At 43.6% G+C, this 23,765-nt stretch overlaps 4 protein-coding genes across 11 annotated transcripts in view; all 4 read right to left on the bottom strand.

Annotated features, from left to right (window-relative positions):
- Positions 1-606, bottom strand: part of dclk1a (doublecortin-like kinase 1a) — a 46,115-nt gene extending 45,509 nt beyond the window's left edge. For 4 of the 5 annotated variants that reach the window (XM_040151453.1, XM_040151450.1, XM_040151451.1 and 1 more), the window contains exon 1: positions 234-594. In XM_040151453.1, coding sequence (XP_040007387.1) covers positions 234-594 — 361 coding nt within the window. Of the gene's footprint in view, positions 1-233 lie in introns of all 5 variants that reach the window. The other variant, XM_040151454.1, reaches the window with a different exon arrangement.
- A 5,503-nt stretch (positions 607-6,109) lies between these two features.
- Positions 6,110-11,518, bottom strand: ccdc169 (coiled-coil domain containing 169). Its single transcript, XM_040151294.1, has 8 exons — positions 11,431-11,518; positions 11,237-11,319; positions 10,393-10,503; positions 9,854-9,894; positions 8,391-8,489; positions 7,832-7,885; positions 7,186-7,286; positions 6,110-6,302 (listed from the first exon to the last, which is right to left on the bottom strand). Exons 1-8 carry the CDS (start codon positions 11,505-11,507, stop codon positions 6,110-6,112), a joined length of 759 nt encoding a protein of 252 aa, XP_040007228.1. The 5' UTR covers positions 11,508-11,518.
- Positions 11,519-12,411: 893 nt separating this feature from the next.
- Positions 12,412-19,257, bottom strand: sparta (spartin a). Of its 3 annotated transcripts, none has more exons than XM_040150736.1 (8): positions 19,047-19,257; positions 17,546-18,375; positions 15,359-15,553; positions 14,765-14,915; positions 14,279-14,473; positions 13,846-14,007; positions 13,528-13,618; positions 12,412-12,716 (listed from the first exon to the last, which is right to left on the bottom strand). In XM_040150736.1, the coding sequence occupies exons 2-8, from the start codon at positions 18,347-18,349 to the stop codon at positions 12,455-12,457; spliced, it is 1,860 nt and encodes a 619-aa protein (XP_040006670.1). In that variant the 5' UTR covers positions 18,350-18,375; positions 19,047-19,257; the 3' UTR covers positions 12,412-12,454. The 3 variants fall into 3 exon arrangements, with proteins under 3 accessions (XP_040006670.1, XP_040006667.1, XP_040006669.1); XM_040150733.1 differs by lacking the exon at positions 12,412-12,716 and adding an exon at positions 12,886-13,304; XM_040150735.1 differs by lacking the exon at positions 12,412-12,716 and adding an exon at positions 12,886-13,304 and having other exon boundaries at positions 19,201-19,246.
- Positions 19,258-19,728: 471 nt separating this feature from the next.
- Positions 19,729-22,724, bottom strand: ccna1 (cyclin A1). 2 transcript variants are annotated; one of them, XM_040150663.1, is made up of 9 exons: positions 22,421-22,724; positions 21,725-21,883; positions 21,377-21,596; positions 21,172-21,287; positions 20,813-21,039; positions 20,444-20,648; positions 20,213-20,326; positions 19,974-20,107; positions 19,729-19,813 (listed from the first exon to the last, which is right to left on the bottom strand). In XM_040150663.1, exons 1-9 carry the CDS (start codon positions 22,421-22,423, stop codon positions 19,762-19,764), a joined length of 1,230 nt encoding a protein of 409 aa, XP_040006597.1. In that variant the 5' UTR covers positions 22,424-22,724; the 3' UTR covers positions 19,729-19,761. The 2 variants fall into 2 exon arrangements, with proteins under 2 accessions (XP_040006597.1, XP_040006598.1); XM_040150664.1 differs by lacking the exon at positions 22,421-22,724 and adding an exon at positions 22,253-22,402.
- Between the last annotated feature and the right edge of the window lie 1,041 nt (positions 22,725-23,765).

Here is a 23,765-nt window from a genome sequence, read left to right on the forward strand (position 1 = left end):
TACTCTATACATCAGGGAGCTGAGCGGGGAAAGATCACTTAGGCCTGACACGGCAGCTGACAGGTCAGGCAGTGTGTGTTCTTTAAGAGAGAGGAGGAGGTGCAGAGACAGACGGATGTGTCCAACTAGATTTTTAGATTACATTTTAGAAGTGAGTCCAGGTTGATGAGACACCGTGACCTGAAAATTGTAAGTATATACCCCCGTAAAGAACTGTATAGTTCTATACACACCTTCTACCAGCTGCTCAATACTGGTGATCTTCTTGGAGCCATCCAGGGTGTAGATGGTCCGGACGCCCTGGGGCAGATTGACGTTGTCGGACAGGGAGCGGGTCAGGTCCGCCAGCAGGGCGTCAAAGGTCCGGAACCTGTCTGTGGAGATGGCGTATACTATCCCGTTGAAGTACCGGTCCCCGTTGCGGTAGAAGCGGACCTTCTTGGCTCTCTTCTCCGCGCTCAGAGTCTTCAGCGTCCGGGTCCGATACAGGCTGCAGTGGGCGCTGTGCGTGGGACTCGGCACGCCGTTCATCCTCGCGCTGGAGCGGCCGTGCCTCTGACCTTTGTCCCGCTCGTCGAAATGCTCCATCTCCATCTCGCTGCCGAGGCTCACAACTACCGCTGCGCTGTCTGGGGGGGGACAAAATGAGGGGGAAAAGTTTTCAGCGGCGGGCAAGCAAACACAAAGAGGAAAAAGGGGGGGAAGCAAACCCAGGAGAGGTTTGGATAAAGTAAGCCAGCCGGTGTCCGTCACTAGCAGGGTCCGAAAATAACTCCCTAATGACAGATTAAGTTCTCTTAAGCCGGGCGGCGGACAGTACGCTTCATGACGACCCACAGTTTGACAGAGTGCGCCCGGGTTGTCCCGAAGCGCAGACGGACGGAGAGAGGGAGAGAGAGAGAGAGAGAGAGAGAGAGAGAGAGAGAGCGACGGTCACGAATCGATAATAGCCTATTAATCCCCCCCGTTCTAAATATTCAGAAGCTCCGCGCACAGACCGGACGAGCTGCAGCCTCCATCGAGAGTGGCCTAACGTAAAACTGCGACCCCGATAGAAATACCGTACCACTTAAAACCCGGATTAAAAATGCGGAAGGTGAATTTTACTTTCTCTTACTGATCTCTCGAGATCAAGAATCGCGGATCATTAAAAAAAAAAAAAGACTTACTTTTTTTTTTTTTTTTCCTATGAAAGAATTGACCACTTTTCACATCAGTTGGTAAAGAGGACACTGACATGCTTACCTACACGAGCGATTAACGCTCCTGTGGCGGTCGCCTCCAGGCTGACTGACGCTTTATCTCCCTGTAGATATGGAGAAAAAAGAGTTCAGTGAGCTCGTCGCTGGCACTGGATGGTGGTAAAGTGTGATCCTGTCCTGGCTGCAGTGAGCCCCCCCCCTTCCCCCCCCTCGCCCTCCCACCCCTCTTGTCCCTTTGTTGTCCGGTTGATGTGCTCCACCACCAAACACCAGTGTGTGTGTGTGTGTGTGATGTTTATCTCTGTGTGTGTGTGTGTGTGTGTGTGTGTGTGTGTGTGTGTGTGTTTTGTGTTTTTTTTTGTGGGTGCGTAGTGAGCAAGGAGCAGAGGCTGGACTGGAAATGGACTAGGTAGCAGCTGCTTCCCCTCCCATTCTCTTTTCACCCACCTCCTCTCTCTCTCTCTCTCTCTCTCCTCCTCCTCCACGTCACTCTGTCGTGATTTCCATTCAGCGCCCCCACCCTTCATTAGGATGCAACCCCACGCTTCCCACCCGTGCTGGGTATGCTGCTGGTCCTGCACACACGCCCCCCCCCCAAGACACGCGTCGGCTGGGGGGGGGGGGTCGATCTTTTTCCTCCGTTGTGGCAATTTCAGAGCTTGTCCTTTGAAGCCACACCAATGTGATGGCCAATTAAGAAAAAAACAAAAACAGAAAAAGGCTCATATTTCTTCCATTTTCTGAACCTTTCAGTGATAAAAAAAAAAAAAATTCTGGAAAATCCTCTGGTCACAGAGGTTACCTGAATCATCATTCCTACCTTAATTGATCCATGTATTCATTTCTTTTTCATTTCACAAATAGGCTACATCTGTGAATGTAAATACCTTTTCATCAAAGAAAAACAAAAACAAATATAAGCTGTAGCCTGTATAGTTCGGTGTGGGAGGACTAATCACATCTCACTAAAACCTTGAGACTATAAGCACGGAGCAGCATTATGTTTAACCCACATGAATATTTGCACGTGAGATGTTTTGTAACACACCTGGTCCACCGTACACACCAGGAGCCTCGAGGCAGCGGAGACCTATCCCGTGGGACTCAGGCCATACAGAGCAGCTTTCACAATGCTCCAAATGCTGTGCGACAAGCACGTTTTCTACCCAACCCCACTTAGTCATGTCTCGTACGAGGACTCGGTTGAGATCACACGTCTAGATGATTGTAACTCATCGTGTTGACTTGTACGGGACTCCAGGAGCTTGTTTTTCTTCCCATAAACTCTGAAGTTTGTTTTTGTACGTGACAGCAGGAAACAGTCTCTCCGAGCGACGGAAGAGAGAAAGACCATTGGCCTACATCCCGGCCTCCAGAGACCACCCAGTTCTGCGCCATCACCACTCCCCGATGAACCATGTGCGTGCGTGTTACCCAGCATTTATCTGTGCCAGTCACGGTGAAAGTTACAGCCCTACTGTCCTTCCATCATTGTACTTACAGTGGTTTAACAGGTGGGAGACACTGTACTACGTGTTGAACATGTAACACCTTTATTATGTTATATTTTTCACTTCCTTTGCATTTATGTAATGTTTGTTTTAAGGGGTCACCTATCATCTAATTCGTCGAATCCAAAACCAAAGTATATCAGACATTTTAACGGTCAAATACAGTATGTGATGGCATCTTTTATTACCGCTTCCATGCTTGCGTGAACATGCCTATGAATGCATCAAAGTGTGTGACAGTGGCAGAAAGAGATTTTTTTGCTCCCCACCCAGATATTTATATTTTGAGGAGATGCACACAGGGACCCAGTGTGCGTCACAAACTGAGGGCAGACAAAGTGTTCCTGTCCAAATGAATCCTGAGGAAACAGGGCATGTGTGAGGCAGACTGTCTTTAGACCAGTGCAAGAAAGATGGAGGAAAAGGACAGAACACAGTCAAGGACTTAAAATCGGGGCTGTGGTCTCATTTCCAAAGGAAATTTGCGAGTCAACGCTGACATTTTGCTGGTGTCCATATGTATTCAAATGACAAAGGAACGTGTAAAAATGAGGAATGGATTTTAGCATTGCTGCGAATTCATAATTCATAAATGTGCAGCATTCCTTAGGTTAAAGCAGATAGAATGTGAGGTAAGTCTCCAATGCAATTCTGTTTCATACATGCTTAGAAGCCCTTGCACCTTTCAGAGTAATCAAGAATACAGAATATAACGGTTTATTTGCATCCTCATTTGTAACAGTACTGCAGCTGACTAACTACCGACTGGCCCTGAATACAATCAGAAGGATACAGGCTTGGTAATATTGCATCCATACGAGTTATAAAATGGGGGCAATTCTTCATAGAGCTATCTTTGCTCCTGAAGCATGACTAGGCAATTTCCTAAAATACAACCGACTTGTATATAACAAGATGGAGAGTTTTGGCATTTGTGAGTCAGGCTATCAAAATATCTTTGACGACACACTGTATTTTATTTGGAAATGAAATTATACAGAGCCCATCTACTGCAAACCTGACAGTGTTACGATCTGCTAGCTGTCATTAAAAAAAGAAGAGATGATTACTTTTTTATGCCCAGACCTTCTCTCGGCGCCCCATGACCTGCATTTTTTGGACTCTAGTAGTTGTTTCAGCGACACTAAAAAACACAAGTAAATGCACATTTTAGCACATGTCTGCGAATGCATTTCCGTGAGGTGAATGACGATAAACACAAAGTCGGAGCTCATTCAGATGTGGATAAACGGACTCAGGATTCATACTGTGCTGAGTCCCACTTAGAATAATTCTGAAAATTAAATCTCTGTTAATTTCACAGCCAGGGACAGAAAGAACACCCCCCCCAGACTGTTTGAACATGGGGATGGTCATTATAGTCAAGAGTCTAACTCAAGTTAATTCACATGCATATTTAGTTCACATGAATGCACACATGCGCACTTGCAAATGAGTCCTCCACACACACACACACACACACACACACATATGCACTTGCACATACCCTAATTTATTTTTTTGTAGCGTTTTCATGGTGAGCATAGAGAGAAGAGCTAACTGAATTAGCACAGGCAGGCGGGCAGCAGTAGTGTGATTTCTGGTGTTTTGACAGCTACTGTAGTCATTTTTCACCATGTTTCACCTGTCAGCAGAGGGGGCAGGGTGCAGTGAGTCGTACTAAAATGAGCTTGTGCATGAAGCAGAGAGAACGAGAAGAGAAGAAAGCGGGAGAGAGCGGTGTGCTGCAAATGTGCCCACTCTTTCATAAGGCAACGTGCACTGGCTATCTTCAAATTAAGTCATTAATCTAGGACAAACAGCCTGTCACTGCAGCTCATTTAGGATTGTACACCAAGTCATCCAGCCATACAGTATCAGAAGTATAAAGGGACCTGCAAATGAAAAATACACCCTAAAACAGAATTCACACTTTGCTGTTCCGGTGATTACAGGTCTGAAGGGTGAAGTCCACACTAGCAAACACAAAGAAATGTCTCCTGTCGCTGGAAACTAGAGCTTTGGGTTCAGATCGATGACGTCATCAGCTGATACTTTTTGGAGTCGTTTTATTGAATGAATGAAAAGATAAATTACTCTGTGATCATACCATGTTTGAGGTATTACATCCAAATTACTTGCAATATATCAATGTCTATAAATGGAGCTTGAGGTTCAGCTTGACAAAAACGTTTCCCTTAACTGCTATCAGGTACTTTCGGACCCAGATGTGACACTAAAAATATGATACTTTTATTCATTCACATGTAAGTGAAGTGTTGCAGGTGGGGCGTTCAGTGTCATGCTGAAGGAAAGTTCAGCTGGTCTGATGCTCGGGGCTTGATATTTGCCCCTCTGGTCAAAGGCCAGTTCCCTTGCGACTACAACACGAGGCCATGCTGGTCTTGGCCATAAAGTCATGGAGTAGGTAACATACATAATTCACCTCTATGAATTGTAATTTGCCTGTGACCTAGTTGTCTCAAAACCCAATTTTAGGTCAGAATCCGTGAGCTAATCAATACGACATCACTGAACTAACGGACCAGTAAGTGAACAAGAAAACTGTTGTATTCATAGGATGAAGCTCAACGGATAAAACGGAATGATTCATTCCTGCTGGTTTCGCCGGTAAAACCGTGGCCTTTGTTATGAGATACTGTTTCAATACAGTGTTTTGAGGCTGACAAAAACTGAACCCATCCTCCACACTCCACAAACATGGATGAAACAGCTCCTGGCAATTTTCATATTCACCACTGCATCTTATATGGATACAGATTTCTTACACCCACATTTATAGAGGTGGTCAGTGGGTGGGATGGGGGAGACTGGTTGCTCCGTGGATGAACTACATGCAGAGAGGGTAGTGGATGTGGTGCTGCTTATGTAACGCAAGTCGTAGGAGGTGCTTTGTAAAAAAAAAAAAAAAATTGCAGTGACACTAGATAAGGTATGTCAGACCTAGCAGGGTTCTGGCACATTAGGAGGTGACCCCACTACACTCAAAGCCTGTAATATTCCTCCTTACAAAGAAACATGTGAAAACAACCAATAAAAACAATAATTCAGGACTTCATCATAAATGTAACATTTTATACCATGAGTTCAGTGTCACACTGTATTTTCCATCAATTGCAAAATAGATGCTGAATGACGAGACTGACTGTGGCGCATGGGTAGAAAACCTACATAGGAACTGCATGGTTTCCCCACCATCAGCCTTTGAGAGATATGAACAAATCTGAAGGAAGCTGAATGACTTATAAGTAGATTCTGGCAATGTAAATAGAAGTATATGGAAAATTTCTACTGAAGTAATTCCAGCAAACCCAGAGGAGAGCACCATTACCTCTTTAAAAAAGGGGGGGGCGGGGCTGTAGCACAAGATTTGGGTTAGGGATTGTGTTTCAGGTAGTGCTTTAGGGTGGGTAACCTGCTTCCCCTCTGGGAATTCCTCTCTTCACTTTTCTCTGCTGTTGCTCCACAACCACCTCCTCCTTTCACATGCGCTCCTCCTCCTCCCTCTTCTTCTCTCTCTTTTCCCCTCTCAGAAGCAGCCTCTGCATTCCTGCCGGTCTGCTTCTCTCTACACGCCGAGAGAAAAGTGGGAGAAATGTACAGTATGTGAACGGATGCGTGATCACAGAAGAAATGCAAAAAATAAAAAAAAAAAAATAATAAAAAAATCAGAGGATTTGTTTTTCAGAGACCTAAAATAACAAATATTTCTCAATTCAAATCTTGCAACAATAATACTCTTGATTCATTTATTAATTTGGAGTTTGTTTCTCCAGCGTGATTACTTTATTAGCTACATATCAGTCTATAAACTGATTTCGGTTTCTTGTGCATAAAATGTTCAATGTTTTGGTTTCCTCTCTGTTGTACGACATTGTCTCCCCTCACTCTGAGGGTGCCCTAGAAGTTCTTCCATAACAGCCGCTCCCTTTTGTTGCATTAACTTTGGCGAGTCAGCATTAAAGCCGTCATTCATAATGCAGCTCTCTACCAGCTTTCTTTATGTTAACCTTTACGTTAAATTAAAAATTGGGTTAAAAGCAATAACTCTATTCTGTGAATAATGACTCTTTTTGTTCTAAATGTACTTTTGCTGTTTTTAATTAGGTAGTTCCTGTTTATACTGTACGAGTGATGGAATTTTGTGCAGAGCTTATACGTATGTGTCCTGTATCTTGTGTTAGTCCTGTATGTCACTGGTGTGTCTATGTTTTACTGTGATCTGCCAGATGAAAATCAGCTGTCTACACGGTCCCTTATAAATAAATCAAATAAAAAGTGAAAATAAAAACAACCCGGTATCAAATTAAAGTATTCAGACAACCTTGAAAAAAACGTTACCTATTCAAAGCTCATAAAATTCTGTTTGTATCGATTAATTCAACTCTACAGTTTTTTTTGAGGCCACCGTTTGTCCACTTCACAACTGTTCATATTATTGGGTCCATCACCTGTATCTGCTGTGCCTCACTGGGCTCCTCAGTTTGCTGTCTATCGCCCTCTGTGGCTGAGTGGAGTACTGTCTTCTTTGGGCCTCAAGGGTGGAGGACAGCTGTGGCAGTGGACAGTTCATGAGTAGTAACAGTAAGCGCACTCCAGACGGACAAACCTTACGTCTTGGCTGTCTGTACAAATACTGTATGTGTGCTTTTTTTTTTTTTTTTTGTTCCCAGCAGGCATGAGCCGGTCACATGCGGTCACACGCTTCCTCAGACATAGAGATTTGCTTCTAAAATGTTGAGAGAGAAATGCAGCTGCGTTCGTTTCAGCCCCGCATGAACCAGTGCTGTTGCAGCATAAAGCAGAAAAGTCCTTGGCTAACTTTTTTTTCCATCGAGCCAATCACCTATTACATAACAAGAGAGAACAGCACTTGAGGATGAATGAGAAATCATAATTAGAACTGAAAGAGAAGAGCCCGAGAGCCCGCCAGTCTGCTCTCTATACGGTTGTAGCACCGAACCATGGCGGGAGTTCTCCGGTGTGGCATGTATTGAAAAAGGATTTGTGGTCAATAGATCTGGTCTGAGAGCTAAAGGCTTGACCTGTCAGGGGTTATGAACACCTCTGTTGACGTGGATGAAAGGGAATGCTTACCTTGGCAATTTCTGAAAGGTATGCCCGTCTCTCATCATTGGTTTTATGAAATGCCTGATATTCGAAAGAAACAGAGAAGCCGTCAGTAATCTTTCTGCTCGTGGGCAAAGTGCTTGCTGCGTGTGTATTTCAGAAATCTCCAGTGTTAGTGAGCAACAGATTACAACAGGGATTACTGGCTGCACATGTTGCGCGTTAAACCTTCATTCAACTAATATCGTGCTGTTTGTTGAGCAGAACAATAAACAAAGACCCAAATTGCTAAGCTAAGAGCACACTGGCCCAGTCGTAGCAGCACGGGACAAAGGTTAAGGTTTGATTTTGCATCAGTGGTTGCTGAAAAGTAAAGAATGCAAAACAGAAATATCAGCCAAATCTTTCTCAATCCTTTGCTAATGGTGGTAATTTGTAGGTGAAATATGTATTACCGGGAAATGTTTAAAGCTGCTTGTCTTAGAAATCACAAAACCGGCCCAGCAGACATTGTGACCTTCAGTAATACTCAACACAAAATCCCTCTAACTGTGCTCTTATCAACTGGAACAGCTGAGACCGACACCTTTCCCTCCTGCTCAGTTCTGAGATGACAGTCCATCAGCTGACTCCGGAGGCCAGACTTCTCCTCCGTCAGGAGCTTCAGACGCTGTCTCAGTGTTTCCTGCGGCAAAGTGTTTCCATTGATTAGCAAAATTCATAACAAAGAGGCCACAAAGTACAACGATGTCGTAATGCTGGTGTCTAATTACACATCAATTTGTGCTAGAATTAAACTGTGCTGTCTACCGGGATCAAACCACGACAGAATAACTAATGCACAAAACACGAGTACAAGAATGGATTAAGCTCATATATTATTTAATAACCGAATAAACAAATTAGAGCTGAGACGTGGCTACGTGAGATTTACAGCACAGTGCAGAGCAATGGGACCAGGTGCATTTCTGGATTCAGCATCTCCCTTGTACTTGTGCCCCAAAATAAGCATCTGTGGTCAGCTTTAATAAATTTCCCCGCTGGCCGCGTGTTTACAGGTGCGACATTTGAAACGCATCGATTCCGCTTTTTAAGACTCAGTCCGGTGCTTGTGAATCAGCCAAGTATTTCACGAATGGCTGCAGGTTGCGTTTTACATTTGCATGCGTGCAAGAGAATGGGTGTAAACACACGCATGTATACATTAAGTCTGTTTATTCATATGTTGTATGATGCGAAACTTAATCATCCCAATCAGTGATTGTGAGGCACCTCCACAGCACAGACAGTTTTCCCCAGAGCAGCGGATATTTACTAACCCAAAGTCCACGTCATTATAAGTATCAGTTACGGTATCTAACAGAAATAAATGAGTTTCAGGAGCTATACGAGCACTGAGGATACGGAATGTATCACAGAAATGTTCAGGCTCCTTTCTTTGGGAGCTGTAGACATCCTTTATTGCTTATTTTTACATATTTACTCACTGCACTAATTAAAAACGACCTGTATTCTTCTCACGTACTCGGCCTGTCTTCGGTGTCATGCTCACACTTTGACTACAGATCTTCAGTCCACAACCTTGTGGTCACTCCATGGACACACTAATAAGCATCTGTTCGTTGTGCCTTAAGGCACACACACACACACACACACACAGACACACACATATTTAGACTCTATTGTGCAACCTCTCAGTGTGGGGTGTGCATTCGTGTGTGTGTGTCTGTGTGTGTTTGTGTTAAAGCACTGTAATTAGCATGCATTACTCTCCCATGGTTTGTAATCCCGTGATTACAGTGCTGTGATTAAACTCTGGTTTATTCAGCCCGCATCAACGGGAGGATGGAGGGCAGCTGGCATTACAATCCTCTCTGTCCTGCCTGCTCTCTACCCTCATTCTTTGTCTCTGGCTCTCTCTGGTGGCAAGTGCCTCTATCTTATACGCACTTCCAGTTCTCTGCGGGGGTCATCTGTTTTTCTTAAGCTGGAAAAAAAAAAAAAAAAAACACTCACTGTGAGACAAATACAGCAAAACAGATCACTCACTACTGGCATGTCGTCATAAGATCGGATGGAGGCCAATCGATCTGTGAAAGACAAGAGAGCGTGTGTGAGCATCATGTGCTTGCCTGAGATGGGTGAATACATTCTCTCTTCATTTGTAATGTTTAGGTTGTTGTTAGACACTAACGCAGTCGAGAGTGAAGACTGTTTTGAAGAGTCTTTGGGATTCGGGGAAACCCCAACATTCCATACTTGAGTACGGGAAGCGTCTGTCAAACAGCAGCCATTCAAATGCGATAACACACAAATTATACGATACCTTTCAAATAGGGCCATTGTGAAATAAAGGGCCCGATGTGCCACGCTACACTTGATCGTGCATTTATAATATTTTTGTATGCCTCACTTATTATATGTGGTTCTTTAAGAACTCTTCTCAACACTCCTCTCCTTTTTTTTTTCAGAGCAGACACAAGGGCCTAAACTAAGTTTCTTTTTTTTTTTCAAGGTGGCCAAGCATCTAACAGATGTACTTCCAGTAATAGACTCCCTTCAGAGCTGGCACTAGCCCGTGAACTTACCCATGGGGTTGCCTCGCAGGTCCTCCAGTCTCTCGTGAATGAGTGAGATCTGTCTCTCCAACTGTCCGTTCAGCTCCGTCTGTGTCTCATACCTCGTCTTCCACTCATTACCTGGTACATCAGAATAGACACAGGCAGCCGTTGCACTACACAAAGAAACACAATGTGCCTAAGCTAATAACACACAAACAATCATAATCTTTCGTTGTCTTTACGGAGCAGGGCCGTTAAACATTCACAGCCCTGGCGGAAAAAGTAAGTGAACCCTTGGATTTAATAACTGGTCGAACCTCCTTTGGCAGCAATAAGCTCAAACGAGCGCTTCCTGTAGCAGCGGGTCAGACCTGGGCAGCGTTCAGGAGGAATTCTGGACCATTCTTCCTCACAGAACCGCTTCCGACATACTCTCGGGATGTCTGGTCTGTCGAACGGCTCTCTAGAGGTCATTTCACAGCATCTGTGCCGGGTTAAGGTCTGGGCCCTGACTGGGCCACTCCAAAAGGCGGGTTTCCTTCGTTCAAGAGTCATTCTGTGGTAGATCTACTTCCGCCCTTAGGGTCGCTGCCCTGCTGCATGACCCAAATTCCACTGATCTTCAGCTGGCCAAGGGCACCCCGACGCGACCCTGTAAGGCACCTCGATAAACTCGGGAGTTCATCTCCCCCTCGATGGCGGCGAGCTGCCGAGGCCCAGAGGCAGCAACAGCAGGATCAAGTCACGATGAGGATGAGGAAGATCTAACCACATCTTAGGTCACATTTATACATAAAGATGGTTCCAAAGGGTTCACTTTTGCCAGTGTATAAAGCTACATATCGTCTAAAAGCACTCAGATTTTACTCACCTTCTCCATCAACACTCTGCAGTCTTTCTTGCAGTTCGCGCATGGTGCTCCGCAGGTCAGACACCGACTCCTCAAGCATTTCTCTACAATCGAGAGCCAGACGATGCTATTTTATTTTTTTTTTGCAGTGGCAAACAACATTTAATCCCCTCGATGACTTCGCAAGCGACAAAGGTTGCTTCGAACCAACTTACTTCATTTCCCTCTCTTGCTCCAGCTCGGTCTGCAGGCGAGCCAGGTCGTACTTGCTGTAGTCGCTCTCTCCGGTCATGTTGCTGGAAAACTGACATCGGCCGGAGAAGAGTTTGTGCCTCGGGGTTTCCATGGAGACCGCCGTTTCCGACTCGTTCGGGCGGCAGTCGGAAATAATCGGGCAGATTTAGCGGGAGGGTTTCAAAATAAAGCCTCCTCCGTGGTTAGAAATGACAGCGCATTGATGAATCAGTAAATTACCTCTCTCTTCTCTGCAAACAGTGACTTTTTTTTTTGTTTTGTTTGCAAGCAACCACATTGTATGAAGCTCATTTCGTTCTTAATTGGGCCTGAAAATTAACTTCCTCTATGTGCCGAGTTCTTAATTCAACATCCCACATTAATGGCCTATAAAGGCCAGTTGAGTTATCTTGCAGAGTATCTCATTACAATAGAGGGGGAAAAAGCTGAAGTCAGCGTGTGTGTGTGTGTGTGTGTGTCTGTGTGTGAGAGCAGCTTTTTACAGACATTTTTGTATATATTTTTTTCATCCGTCTCTGAGAACACCTTGGACATCCTACATAGAAATGAATCTCTAACAATCATGGTTAAATGTTAAATTTAAAATGTCTTTATACATTATTGTGGTAAACGGGTTTACTGGCCATAGATACTGAAAGTTTTGTCAAACAAAACAAACAGAAAATAAAAATAAATGTATATACTAATATAAATATACGGTGTAACGACAAGCCTACATCAGTTTTGTTTGAAAGTTTACGATCACAAAACAACGTAGCCAACGCTAACCTAGAGATATAAATAACTTTAATAACCTTGAAGTAAAATTACACTTTGACTTAGGCTAATTCCTGTGTTTTTGTTACCTTTTTTTTAATTCCATAAATAATACAACAAAATATCTACAAAAATGAGTGACCTATCTTTACTTTTAGAAAACTGTGAATGAGGAAGTGACCCATCAATCTGACACCTTCCAGTGAGGCATTAACATCCGGTGGGAATCTATTTGATCATATCTTCCTCCTCTTTCTCCTGCACATCCCTCTTCTCAGTCTCTGCTTGATGTTCTTGTTGCTGCGCCTCCTTCCTCTCATTTTCTGCCGACTGTCCATCTGGCCTTTTGACCATGGCCTTAGCTGTCTCCTTGCCTGCGCTCTTCAGGATGGCTTTGATGCCCAGATTGTCAATGTTGAATGCAGTCACACCGACATTGACCACTGACTGGAGAGCTGTGTCTGAGGCTTGTCCTGCATGATCACCGTACCTTCACCACAAATAATATGGTGGAGTTAAGCAAGAGTGGTTTGGTGTAGGAAAATAAATGAGGATGTGTACGGAATTGAAACGCTGGAGCAAGTATATGATATTTGTTCTGTTGTCATTCACGTCAGCGCACGGTAGTCCAAGAAAAACATAGTCACATTACACTGTGTAGCTGTTTTATTAGTAACAAACCTGGAGAAAGGGCTACAGATAGTATGAACAGCAAGAGAATCACCACCCAACACAAGCAGACATTTAGCTGCAGTTATCATGGACAGACCCAGAAAGACACACACCAGATGATTAAACCACACCAAGTCAAATAAGAACCCAAAATGCATACTTTGTTTGTCCAGACATTGCCCAGATGTAAGTGAATCAACATAAGTCAGTTTCTGTGTTACTTCTTGCATTAGATTTGGATTATGTCTTACTTAGGGTTACTTTCTGACTTGATCTGAGTTAGTGAAAAGAGTGCACACGAAAGGGTTGAGTGGGGTCAGCAGTTAGTTCACAAGTCTTTGCCTTTACTCCCCCGTGCAGTCATATGTTGCTGGACATGTTTATTAGATTCTCTAAGCCCTTAAATCTGAAAGGAAATAGGCGTGAAAGCAGGTCAGTCTCCCAGCGTACCAAGAAGAGATCAACACAGTAGACAACTGTAAGACTAGTTTCTGATCCACTGTTCTACTGTTGCTTAAAGTGACCAAATCGATTCAGAAACAGGCTGGAAACAAGATCTGCAATAATTCATTAATGTTTAGAACACTTGTATTAATAAAGAAGTGGAAATTGGAAATGTCAAAACTTACTTGTACTTCACAGTTGTAACAGTCTCTGTTGCAACACTCTTGCCAACAAGCTTTGCTCCAGTCTCCAGACTAGACCAAATAGTAGAGAAACCTGGTTTGGGTGTAAATGAAAAAAATGGTGAGGACTCTAAAAAGACTTTGATTACCCATCCTTAATCAAACATTTAAAATGCCAAAACATGACTAAATATTTTGACGTTTTATGTTACAAAGAGCTAATGATATGAGAGCAGTGTAAAACCATTTAAGGGTATATACTGTATTCATTAATAAAACTTCATGCTTGATGCTGAAATTGTCTGTTTGACCAGTATATACCTTGTACGCTGCTGGCGGCTACAAACTTGGCTCCATCCAAGTTGGAAGCATGGCCATCTTTGCTCTTCTTCATAGACTCTGGGACCAGCTTAGCACCATGTTTCTTCACATGGGGGACCATCTTCTCTGCCACGTGTCCTGCCACCGTACTCACTCCATTAACTGTAAATACACACAATTATGCAGGGAGCAGCATACGTATAGATACGCAGTCATACCGATTTACAGTACAGGAAACTAATGGCATGCACTGAAAAAAAAAGAAAGAAAAAATGAAAGAAAATCAAGCATTAATCATGGTTCTCTTCAGCCTTGTGCTTTAATATCTTTTTGAGCAAGTGCCCAGAATTCTGGGCCTTGTACTGATTGTATGAATTGTTATATTCTGTGTGGGATGATTTCTAGTCCTTCATATATTGGTTTAAGTCTTTACCCAAGAACTGGCTGACTCGCACAGCACCCCCGGTGGCCTGTTTAGCCACCTGCAGACTTTTGGTGACACGGGGGCTGACCTCTGAAGGAGTTTCCTCAGGCGTGATGTGGTCCCGGATCTTAGCTGCTCCTTTATGAATGGCCCTACCTGTGGCCTCTGCTCCTTTTACAAACCCTTGACTCAACCGTGTAGCTCCTAAAAACAGAAATATTTTGGTTGATAAATGAACACTTGGAATACCGGCCATTGTTGTGTTGTCAAAATATCTATTGTGGGCAAATCAAGAGGTTGTTGAACAACATTTTCCCTTGCAGATCTGAATCATGTTAAAGAGAGCTTGCGGCATCAGTAAACAACACCCTCTAGTGGTCTTGTAGGGTTTTTGTAGACAGAGGATCAAATATACAGCCTCTGTACAACATTGTGTCGTGATGTTATTCTTAGATTTTTTTTTTCCTTTATTAGGACTCACAATTACAAACGCACCTGACAAGATTCCTTGTGCCATCTTCTCACTCCATCCAGGCAGTGGTAGTTTTTCCTTCTCCCCGGCTGACTGTCTTGTTTGCTCTTCTGGGGAACCAAGGGGAACTTTCATACTCAGGTTGATGACCTCTGACTCTGCCCCCTCCGGACCCTGTCAGGGGATATATTAAAAGTCATATGCTAAACAACTATTATGAGAGTACGCACCATATATTGCTATTAAAAGGTGTGTACACCCAAATAGGTAAAATACATTCCTGTAGCCTGACATGTTTTTAAACAACATCAAAATTATTGCGGTCCTGCTGAAGTGCTGAGAGACGAAAGTGGCACACATTGTATATCTGAAAACTGCAGTGCATGTAGTGTAACAGCCTGGTCGCATCACAAAATGAGTTTTCAGTTTCAACAGGACAGCACCATGGATATTTTTGTTCAAACAGTGGAAGAAGGTTACAACGCAACAGATTTCTACGCTATGAGACCCTCTCTTCAAACACATAAAACACCCTAAGCATAGTGAACCAAAGTATTTGCTCCACCCACATGCATACCATTTCTTGCAGTTGCTCAATACTGACAGTAGATACTGACCTGGATCCTCAGTTCAGCGAGCTGTGATAGGAGGTCCTGAAACATCTCTCGGTCGGCACCAGGGAGTTCAGAGGACAACACTATGCCCACATAGGACCCTGGCGTCTCTGCTAAGGAGTCAGGGAACATGAAGATCCCGGAGTTAGCCAACAGCACCGGAGTGTCTGTTGTCAGTGGGTACAGCCAGTCGCACACCTTGGAAACACAAAGACACACGAATATAAGGAGGTTGGGAACGATGGAGGCCTCTAGGTCAGGGGTCATCACCCATGTACCATCATTGCCAAAGATGTTGTAATTATTCTAACTGATCACTAGTTGTAGTTGATTTAAATTAAAACTAGTGACATTCACTTCACATTCATTCTTAGCAACAACCTGAGATCATTGAAATTAGACAGAGAAAAGCCGGACATGATGGCTTCTCTTGAATACCTATTTTTTTCTCCAAGGGGCAATTCATGAGATGTGACCTGAAAATCATCCCCTGTCCGATGGTGTTTTCCCAGTTACCTTCATGAATTATTCGGTGGTTTCTTGTGTGGCCTGAGGGATTAAGTTAGCCAGTTTAGTTTCTCTTTTATGAAATGCACATGAAAGTGCATTGTCATCTCCTAGCAGGCAATGTTTTCCTCTCTCAAAAATACATTACAGGATTTTAGCCCCATCAGGAGTTATGTCAGTCATCCACACAGACATAATACAGATACGAACTTGCTGCTGCATCGTGCCACTGGTATGCCGCCCGACAGAATGACCCCTGTGAGGGCGCAGGACACTGACCGGCAGCACAACAGAAGCGCAGAGTCATCTGTTAATGGGACCATTGTCTTGCTGGGAAACAAAGCAGGGCCAGAATACAGGAGAGCAGCCCGCCAGAGTCATGGGGCAGACTGCGGTATACAGCACGGCATAATAAGCTCTTTGTAGAGGTCCCAGAATACATTATTGTTGTTTGCAAGTTTTATATTGGCTCAATACAAAAATCATCACACAGAAGTACCAGGTTGTCAGAAGGCTCCACATGATTGGGTCACACTCATGGTCAGAGCTGATAAAGTCATACTTTTTGACGGGAGCTTGTGCCATAAAAGTTATATCGCACTTTTTGCCAAAACTCAAATATTTGTGTTCTGCTTACTGGCTAAAATCTACAGAGATTATGCAACACCAAGTTCCATTTCTGAGAATATAGACATAATGGAGAGTAATTGTACTCAAACATAAATATATCTGATTTGCAATGGGAAAGCTCAATCTCCTCGATTTAAGCTGCAAATATAATACATTTCATGTCAATCAAAAACACTGTTTAAAATATAATGCTTTAGCATCCGGCCAACCAATTTCATCTTCAACAGCTGAAGTGTAAAAGCAATAAATACACTTTAACTGGAGCTGAAACAATCGGGCAATTATTTAAGTTGACTGACTGAAAATCAATCTGCAACTATTTGGATAAACAATTAAACTGATCAAACAGAAATGCCACAAATTCCCAGATTCTTGTTCCTCAGATGTAAAGATTTGCTGTATCTCTCTGTTTATATGATTGCAGACTGAATATCTTGGTGTTTTGGACTATTGGTCTACAGTTGAGGACATCACCTTGGGCCCTAGGAAATTGTAAGAGGTATTTTTCACTGTTTTCTGATGTTTTATAGGCCAAACTAATTGATCAATTAAGAAAATAGTCATCATTTTAATTGCTAATGAAAACAATTATTAGTTTTAAACCTAATTGCAATGTCCTTAATCAGTCAACAAATTCAGTAAAAATAAGTGCAGGTAATGAAAACCCCTCTTAAGTTATGAAGTAGGAAAAAAATGCTACATCCAAGTCAACTTTTAGAGCTCAGTTCTAACATGTTTTAACATATGATGTGAATACGTGGTCAAAATCAATGTACAGTATACTAGTGACATGTGTATGAGGATACACCACCAAGACAACACCATCATTTATGAGCAGAAAACTTCTTTGTGGCTACTACTCATCTATACACCAACATAATCAGTCATGGTTAGTTATAAAACTGGTCTAATAGTGACGAAGGGGTTTCACCTGGGGTAGTTTGCTGTTTACACCTACTCACCTCTCGGACACGCCCAACAAAAATGCTTTGCTAATGTAGGATGCAGATGCGTATTATGACATATACTTATTTTAACACACTGTATACTTACATGTAGAAATGCTGAGGGCTTTCCGGCAGCAGAATCCTTGTTCTCAGTGCCAAATGCGATGATGCGAAGGTAACCTGGATTCGACAGGGAGCTGACCTGTCCATTTGGTTCCACGAAGAACATCTGCACCCCAGAGGGAATGAAAAGCAGCTCGGTTCCATCTCGTCCCGCTGCTGCTCCAGTCTGCTTTCCTGACTCGAGGCCACCTCCGGGAGGACCATAAGCCAGGCTGCGGTGCCCATCTGTGGGCCTTGGTGTGTATGCTGGAGGCTGATCCCCTGGGTTAGCCATGGCTATAGTTCCTGGAGCCACTTCAGGGAGTGTGTATCTGTGTGGAGCAGCAGGGGAAGCAGGCCTGACAGGGGCTGTATTTGGGGTTGGGGTTGTGTTCTGGGTGGGAGGAGGTATGGTGGGGTACAGATGGTGGAGAGAGCTATGGGGAGGCTGACTGTTAGGTGACAGGTCTGGATAAAGATTGGGAGGAAGACCCATTAACAGTTGGCCCCGCTGGCTTTCTGTTGTCAGCTGAGAGGTCTCCAGGTCAGAGAGGTGGGTAGCGACAGTACTCAGAGTGTCCCTCATTCTCTGTTGGAGCTGTCTGGCCGTGTCCCAGGCCACTCCCTGCTGCCTCATCCCCCCAGAGGGAACTTCCAGTCCGTGTGTAAGGTGCTGCCTGCCCTTTCTGTAATACTCTAGGGCCTCCGCTCTTTTCCCGGCCTCTTCAGCAGCCAACCCGCGACTCAGCGAATGAAACGCTAACTCGTACTGGTCCTTGATGAGCAGCAGCTCAGCAGGCTCTGCCATGCTGAGAAGTAGATGGGGTACAGAGGCTGGAAAGAAAATAAATGGAGGTAGAGAAACAAATCAGGACAGTGACCTCCAAAGATTTTTACAGTAGTTTACAGTAATTACCAAAAATATGTAGATAAGTAACAGTCATTGAGTGGTTGTTTTTTCCCCCTACAACACACAAATCTTAATTATTGAGTTATTGGTGGGCTGCAGTTTCTTTTTTTGAAAATTAAAACTTCACTTAGGTGGAGTTTTAGTAAAGGATTAAGGCAACAGTGAGAGAACGGTGACTGGAGAGTGTAGTACCTGTCACCAAGACACGCAGCTAAACCAGGTGTGAGAAGGAAATAAAAAGTTGGTGGCATTCTTTAAACGCTAGGGGGAACCAACATGAAAGGATTCTCAACAGCGACTTGGGTCCTCTGACCGCATTACGAGAAACTAGATGAGTTAACGTGAGGAAAATCTTTGCAATGTAATTGCTGGCGGCGGCCATCAAGGGTTGCAAATGGCCTGAACTAGCAAACACATCAGGTTTTACCTGAAGGACAAGTCCGTAGACCCACATGAGATATTTTAAGTACCAGACTTTACAGGTTTATTCTCTATCTCGGTATCAAATGTATCACACAGTGCCTGTTACCTCTTCAGACATTATACCTGACCGTTGGGCAGGAAATGATACAGCTCCAACTTAAATCTGACTTACCTTCAGCCAAACTTTAATATCCCGGGAGAGAAAAAAAAAAAAAAAAACCTAACAAAATTATTTAAAAAAAATAAGTGGTTTGAGAGAGTCCTTATTTCAGTTTCCCTTATTTCAGTTCTTCTCTACGTTCATGACTGTGAAAATACCTGCTCACATTAATACGTGTTCACCTCTCCCACTGAATTGACCTGACGCACCCCCAGCAGCGAAGCACACGCGTCAACTCAAGCGGAGCGACAAACATGGCTTCCGGCCAACACTTTCAAAATAAAATCGATAGGCTGCACGTCAAAAAATAATAACAGTTTCGATAAAAACTTTATTTAGAAAAGACATGTGGCATTACACTGAGACATGACGGACGGAAATTGAAGCTCACAAAAATGCTTGGCCATGTTTTAGAATCTGTAATTCATGATTTAACATGAATTTTGGATCATTCTGAGGAAAATATAAACATATATTACAACTGATGACTCACCAGCTTTAAAATCCTTTTGCATGAGCATCTGCGAAAATTCTCAAGTCATGAAGTGTGTTTTTTTTCTTTTTTAAATAATGTTTTGTATCTGAATAAGGAATAAGAAAAAAAAAATCTAAAGATAATAAAGTGTCCAGAGGGCCATGGCATGTATGGGACTGGCAGTAAAATCAGTTGTGTTTATTTTCTTCTCAATCTGACGCAGAAGCGTCAGAAGAAGGGTGGAGCAGTGATTCATAGGAAAGGCAGAACAGTGGGTGGACTGATCCACGAAACGCGACAATACCTGTGAATAGAGAGATAAAAGACGTCAATTTAGAGACGTAACATTGTGCCTTGGGACAACTGGGACAAACTACATGAATATGAAAGATCCCAAAGGCCTGTAGTTTACATAACATATATTTTTTTTTAAATTATCAAAAAACCCACAAGCCACGCCTTACTTCGAACTCTTATACTTTTCCCTGATGGCCTGCTGTGGGCGACTCTCTGCACTGATGTATAGCTGGTGGAGGTCAGTCAGGCAGGGCACAATTTCAGCCATGGTATAGCCAGTAAAGGCATATAAGGAATCAGGCTAAAATATGAAAATACTTACTTTAAAAAGTCATATTTTGGCTAATGCCTTGACAGATTCTCGTAAAAGGGACTTTCAGCACAACACTGATCTGGACAAACTCACCCAGAGAGATTTGTTTACAGTGTAGGTGGCTAGAGAGTAAGCTCCAGCTGCCACTATAGATGGGGTGTACTGTAGGAACGGTTCAATTTCCAGCAGGCTTAACTCAGCTAAAAACTAAAGGCAGAGCAAACAAATCAAAGTATGATGGAGTGAAATGGAAAACTGTATCTTCAAAGGCAGTGGGCATACACCCAAAGTCTGGCTGACATTTGAGTCATTGTTTTTACTCACCAGGGCCAGGTTTTCTGTGTTGGCACAGACAGAGTGGATGGACATGAAAAGGCGAAGGAACTGGTTTGTGGTGGGTGCTGCCATCTTGAAGGCCAGCACTCTTAGGAAAACATGCTCCATTCGCACCAACTGCTTCTTAGTGTAGGTGCTGTCTGTGATGTACACAAAGTCATTCAGCTCTGGCGGGAAAATCTCCTCATATTTTCTACAAGGTGAAAGACATTGGACGTAAGTTACCATCGACCGAGTTTATGCTTCTCCATAAGCTAGATTCTTACAATGAGTACAAAATGTTTCTGACAAATCGATGCCTGGCCTGGACAGGAAAAGCATGAATAAGAAACATAAGAAGCCTAAACGTGCGCTTACGAAGCAATCAGTAATGCAGCTGTGCCAACCAGCTGCAGCTTGCCCCGTTTTACATATGCCGTGCAGGAGAGAAAGCGATCCAAATAGTTGACAGCGAGGTGCAGAGTTTCAGAACGAAGCTTGTACTCCCGGACGACTTCCACCAGCCAGTCCACCAGGATGACCCGCATGCCATGGGTGATCTCTGGATGTTTCTCTAAGTAGCCGGGCAGTGGCCGGAACTTCATCTGGCGTTTGAAGCAAAAGCAGTTATCATGAGGCAGTGAACTGAGGAGCAGTACCACGGTGTGTTTAATGCTGACCATACACAGTAAACTGATAGAAATGATTCGGTGCTCATAGTTCAGATAATTTCGCACTTCACTGTCCCTCAGGTGTCGGTGAATGTCCTTTGCGTATTCAGACACACACAGCACCTCCTCCGACATCAGAGATTCATCTGGTTCAGATTGCATAGAAGCATCCTGGCATGAACCTGCGAGAGTGAACAGCAGTTGGGTGAAAAACATAAAGGCGTAACAAGAAAAAATTCTTGGTGGATGTTTTTGTATAGGGCATAATCACTTGAACTAAGCTCCAGCAGGAGTCTCACATCTTCATTTTGCAAGGCAGCAGTCCCGGTATGCAGGTAATAGCTGTCTGAAACAACTTCCTCACCAGAAGCTGCAAGAACAACTTCACAAGCCTCTTCAACATACACATCATAGCTGGAACTGGAGGGACAGCCAAGGAAGGTGTGCTGAGAACTGTCTGAGACGGAGCTGTGTTTGGAAAATTGTCTCCCCTGTGGAGGAAAAATGACTCAGGTGATGATGATTGCGATAGCAAGTTGATATGTGAATGTTCCGTGAGGGGAAACTGAGTTGAGAATCACTCAGATTTAATGCCCTCCTCTGTGCCTCTCTCACTGACCTTGCTGAGGGATCGACCGCGCTGCTCGTTATCCGATAAGACACCGAGCACTGTCCGCTGCTTGGCCCGCTGGACCTGTGATGCATCTATTTTGCTTGAAGTTGGAATGTTTTCTTTGCTAGTGTGACTGCCGCAATGGGCATTTGTGCCGAAGTTCATCTTTAAAACAAGGAAACAGGGAAATATCAAGGAAAAAGAAGTGGCCCACATGGTAAAAAGGAAAGGCTAAGTAATAGAAACACAAAATTAATTTAACTTCAATGTACCTAAATCATGACATTTGCTCCTAAAAAAATGTGACCATATTGTCTTGTGTTGCAAAGCTTGTCTGTCCCCTATAAAGTATGTAAAGTAGGCCTGTTGTTCCCAACATAGAGGTTATGGAGTTTTCAAATAAAGTCTCGCAGTAAACACGTAATAGATTAAATAAAATGGTCTGTGAAATGGGATGCACAAATCGATAGTATAAAACTAATTTATAAAGTCTCCTACGCGCAGGTGCATGAAAAAGGGCAGAAACTTCATTACCATGGTTACAAGTATTTATCAGAGGCCACGAATCAGAGACACAAACTAAGACAAGAGAGGCAGAAAGACATGGATGCGACCTAAGAGCATCATCTCGGTGTAGCACAGAGCACAGCCCACGGATGGTTTTAAAAACAGGCCGTCAGCCGTTCCCGGCCGCAAACTCACCATAATCCGGATCGACGTAGTTAGTTAACCGCTTAGCGCTACGAGGCGGAAGCGGGGGGACTTGTGCATCCCACTAACGACCCACAGCGGAGTAATTACCGCTAACTTTCTTATTCTGTTCCTGACTTGAGAGTGAAAACAGCGACCTCTCGCCGCTTCCTGGACGTCCGACGGTTGGTTTTTTTCGTTTTTTTTGTTGGGTTTTGTTTTTTCCCAGCGGGGAAGCTTCCTGCGGGTTGCCCTGTGAACTAGTCAGCTGCTTCCTCCCCGGGGGGGGGGGGCGGTTTCTTCGCCCAATCACGCGCCCCGAACGCCGTGGCAGACGTTGGACGTCACGCGTCAGGAACCCCCTCATTGGATTTACGACGGACTGCGTCAGGGGCCTCGCCTCAGGTGGGTGTCCGCCCTCACGCTGGCATTTTATCCCCCGGGACGTCTCTTTTTCTTCTGTGGGTGGTCTCACGTTTATGGTAGTATTCAATTTCTTTTTTTTTTGGTTTGTTTGTCTTTAAATCCCCTCAAACTTTCCTCATTTCATATGCCACTGGCCCGGCCTTTAATTCACAAGCATGACTCTACTTTTTACCCGGAACAATCTATACGTATACATGTTCTGTATAAAAATAAATCCTCCTTAAGCAGTTGTTTAATAATAGTATTTTATTTTGATTGGCCAACTTTTTAACCGAGATGGTCAGTTCTACAATTTTGCTGACTTCATTCAGCACTGTAGGACCATTGACCTCAGGCACCTTTGATGCTGTCCCCTCAGGTACTGTTCCGCTTTTCACCTGTTTTGAAGAACAGATCACCCGGTCACCCTCTGCCATTAGATGCAACAGGAACAGCTGGGAGAACTTGCTTTTTCAGGGCATACTTTGACCAAAAGTGGCGCGATCTGTCAAGTTTTTCAACAAAGTACGCCTTCTGCCTTAGCATACCGGTCCAGTTTTTTTTAGGAGGTATTTGTTGGGACAGGGTTTGTTCATTGCCTCAGACGTTTTTTCTTGACCAATGAAATCAAAGAGATATCCTTTAAATCACTTACAGAAACTTAAGAAAGACTTTGATGTAAGCTGTACCCTTTGAGGGGATAGGTTCAAATTGTCACGGTTTATTGCTGATTTTACATTTCTTTGGAGAAATCCATATTTGGATAAACTGATTATGACAGGAATTCTTGCTCTCAGTTTTATTTAACGTATTTGTTTACTTGTTACTTTGTCCAAGTTTTGCAAGTGCAACGCCAAATAGCACTGATCTGATTGTCTATATCAGACATACATTTCATCCATAGTTGTACAAAAAAGCTGTGAGAACATGAACCATCTGTAATTATTTGTCT

Source organism: Xiphias gladius, chromosome 17 (assembly GCF_016859285.1).
Source record: "Xiphias gladius isolate SHS-SW01 ecotype Sanya breed wild chromosome 17, ASM1685928v1, whole genome shotgun sequence".
Classification (NCBI taxonomy): domain Eukaryota; kingdom Metazoa; phylum Chordata; class Actinopteri; order Istiophoriformes; family Xiphiidae; genus Xiphias; species Xiphias gladius.

Coding starts and splice junctions, on each gene's coding strand:
- ccdc169 (XM_040151294.1), bottom strand. CDS start 11,507: ATGACCGGAGAGAGCGACTACAGCAAGTACGACCTGGCTCGCCTGCAG. Junction 7,287..7,831: donor ACCTTTCAGAAATTGCCAAG/GTAAGCATTCCC, acceptor CCACTGCCACAG/CTGTCCTCCACCCTTGAGGC. Junction 6,303..7,185: donor GTGAGGCACAGCAGATACAG/GTGATGGACCCA, acceptor CTCGGCGTGTAG/AGAGAAGCAGACCGGCAGGA.
- sparta (XM_040150736.1), bottom strand. CDS start 18,349: ATGGCAGAGCCTGCTGAGCTGCTGCTCATCAAGGACCAGTACGAGTTA. Junction 14,916..15,358: donor TCGCTGAACTGAGGATCCAG/GTCAGTATCTAC, acceptor ATCCCCTGACAG/GGTCCGGAGGGGGCAGAGTC. Junction 12,717..13,527: donor GTTACAACTGTGAAGTACAA/GTAAGTTTTGAC, acceptor TTTGTGGTGAAG/GTACGGTGATCATGCAGGAC.
- ccna1 (XM_040150663.1), bottom strand. Junction 21,040..21,171: donor GACACCTGAGGGACAGTGAA/GTGCGAAATTAT, acceptor TTCAAACGCCAG/ATGAAGTTCCGGCCACTGCC. Junction 20,108..20,212: donor CTGTAAACAAATCTCTCTGG/GTGAGTTTGTCC, acceptor TTCATATTTTAG/CCTGATTCCTTATATGCCTT.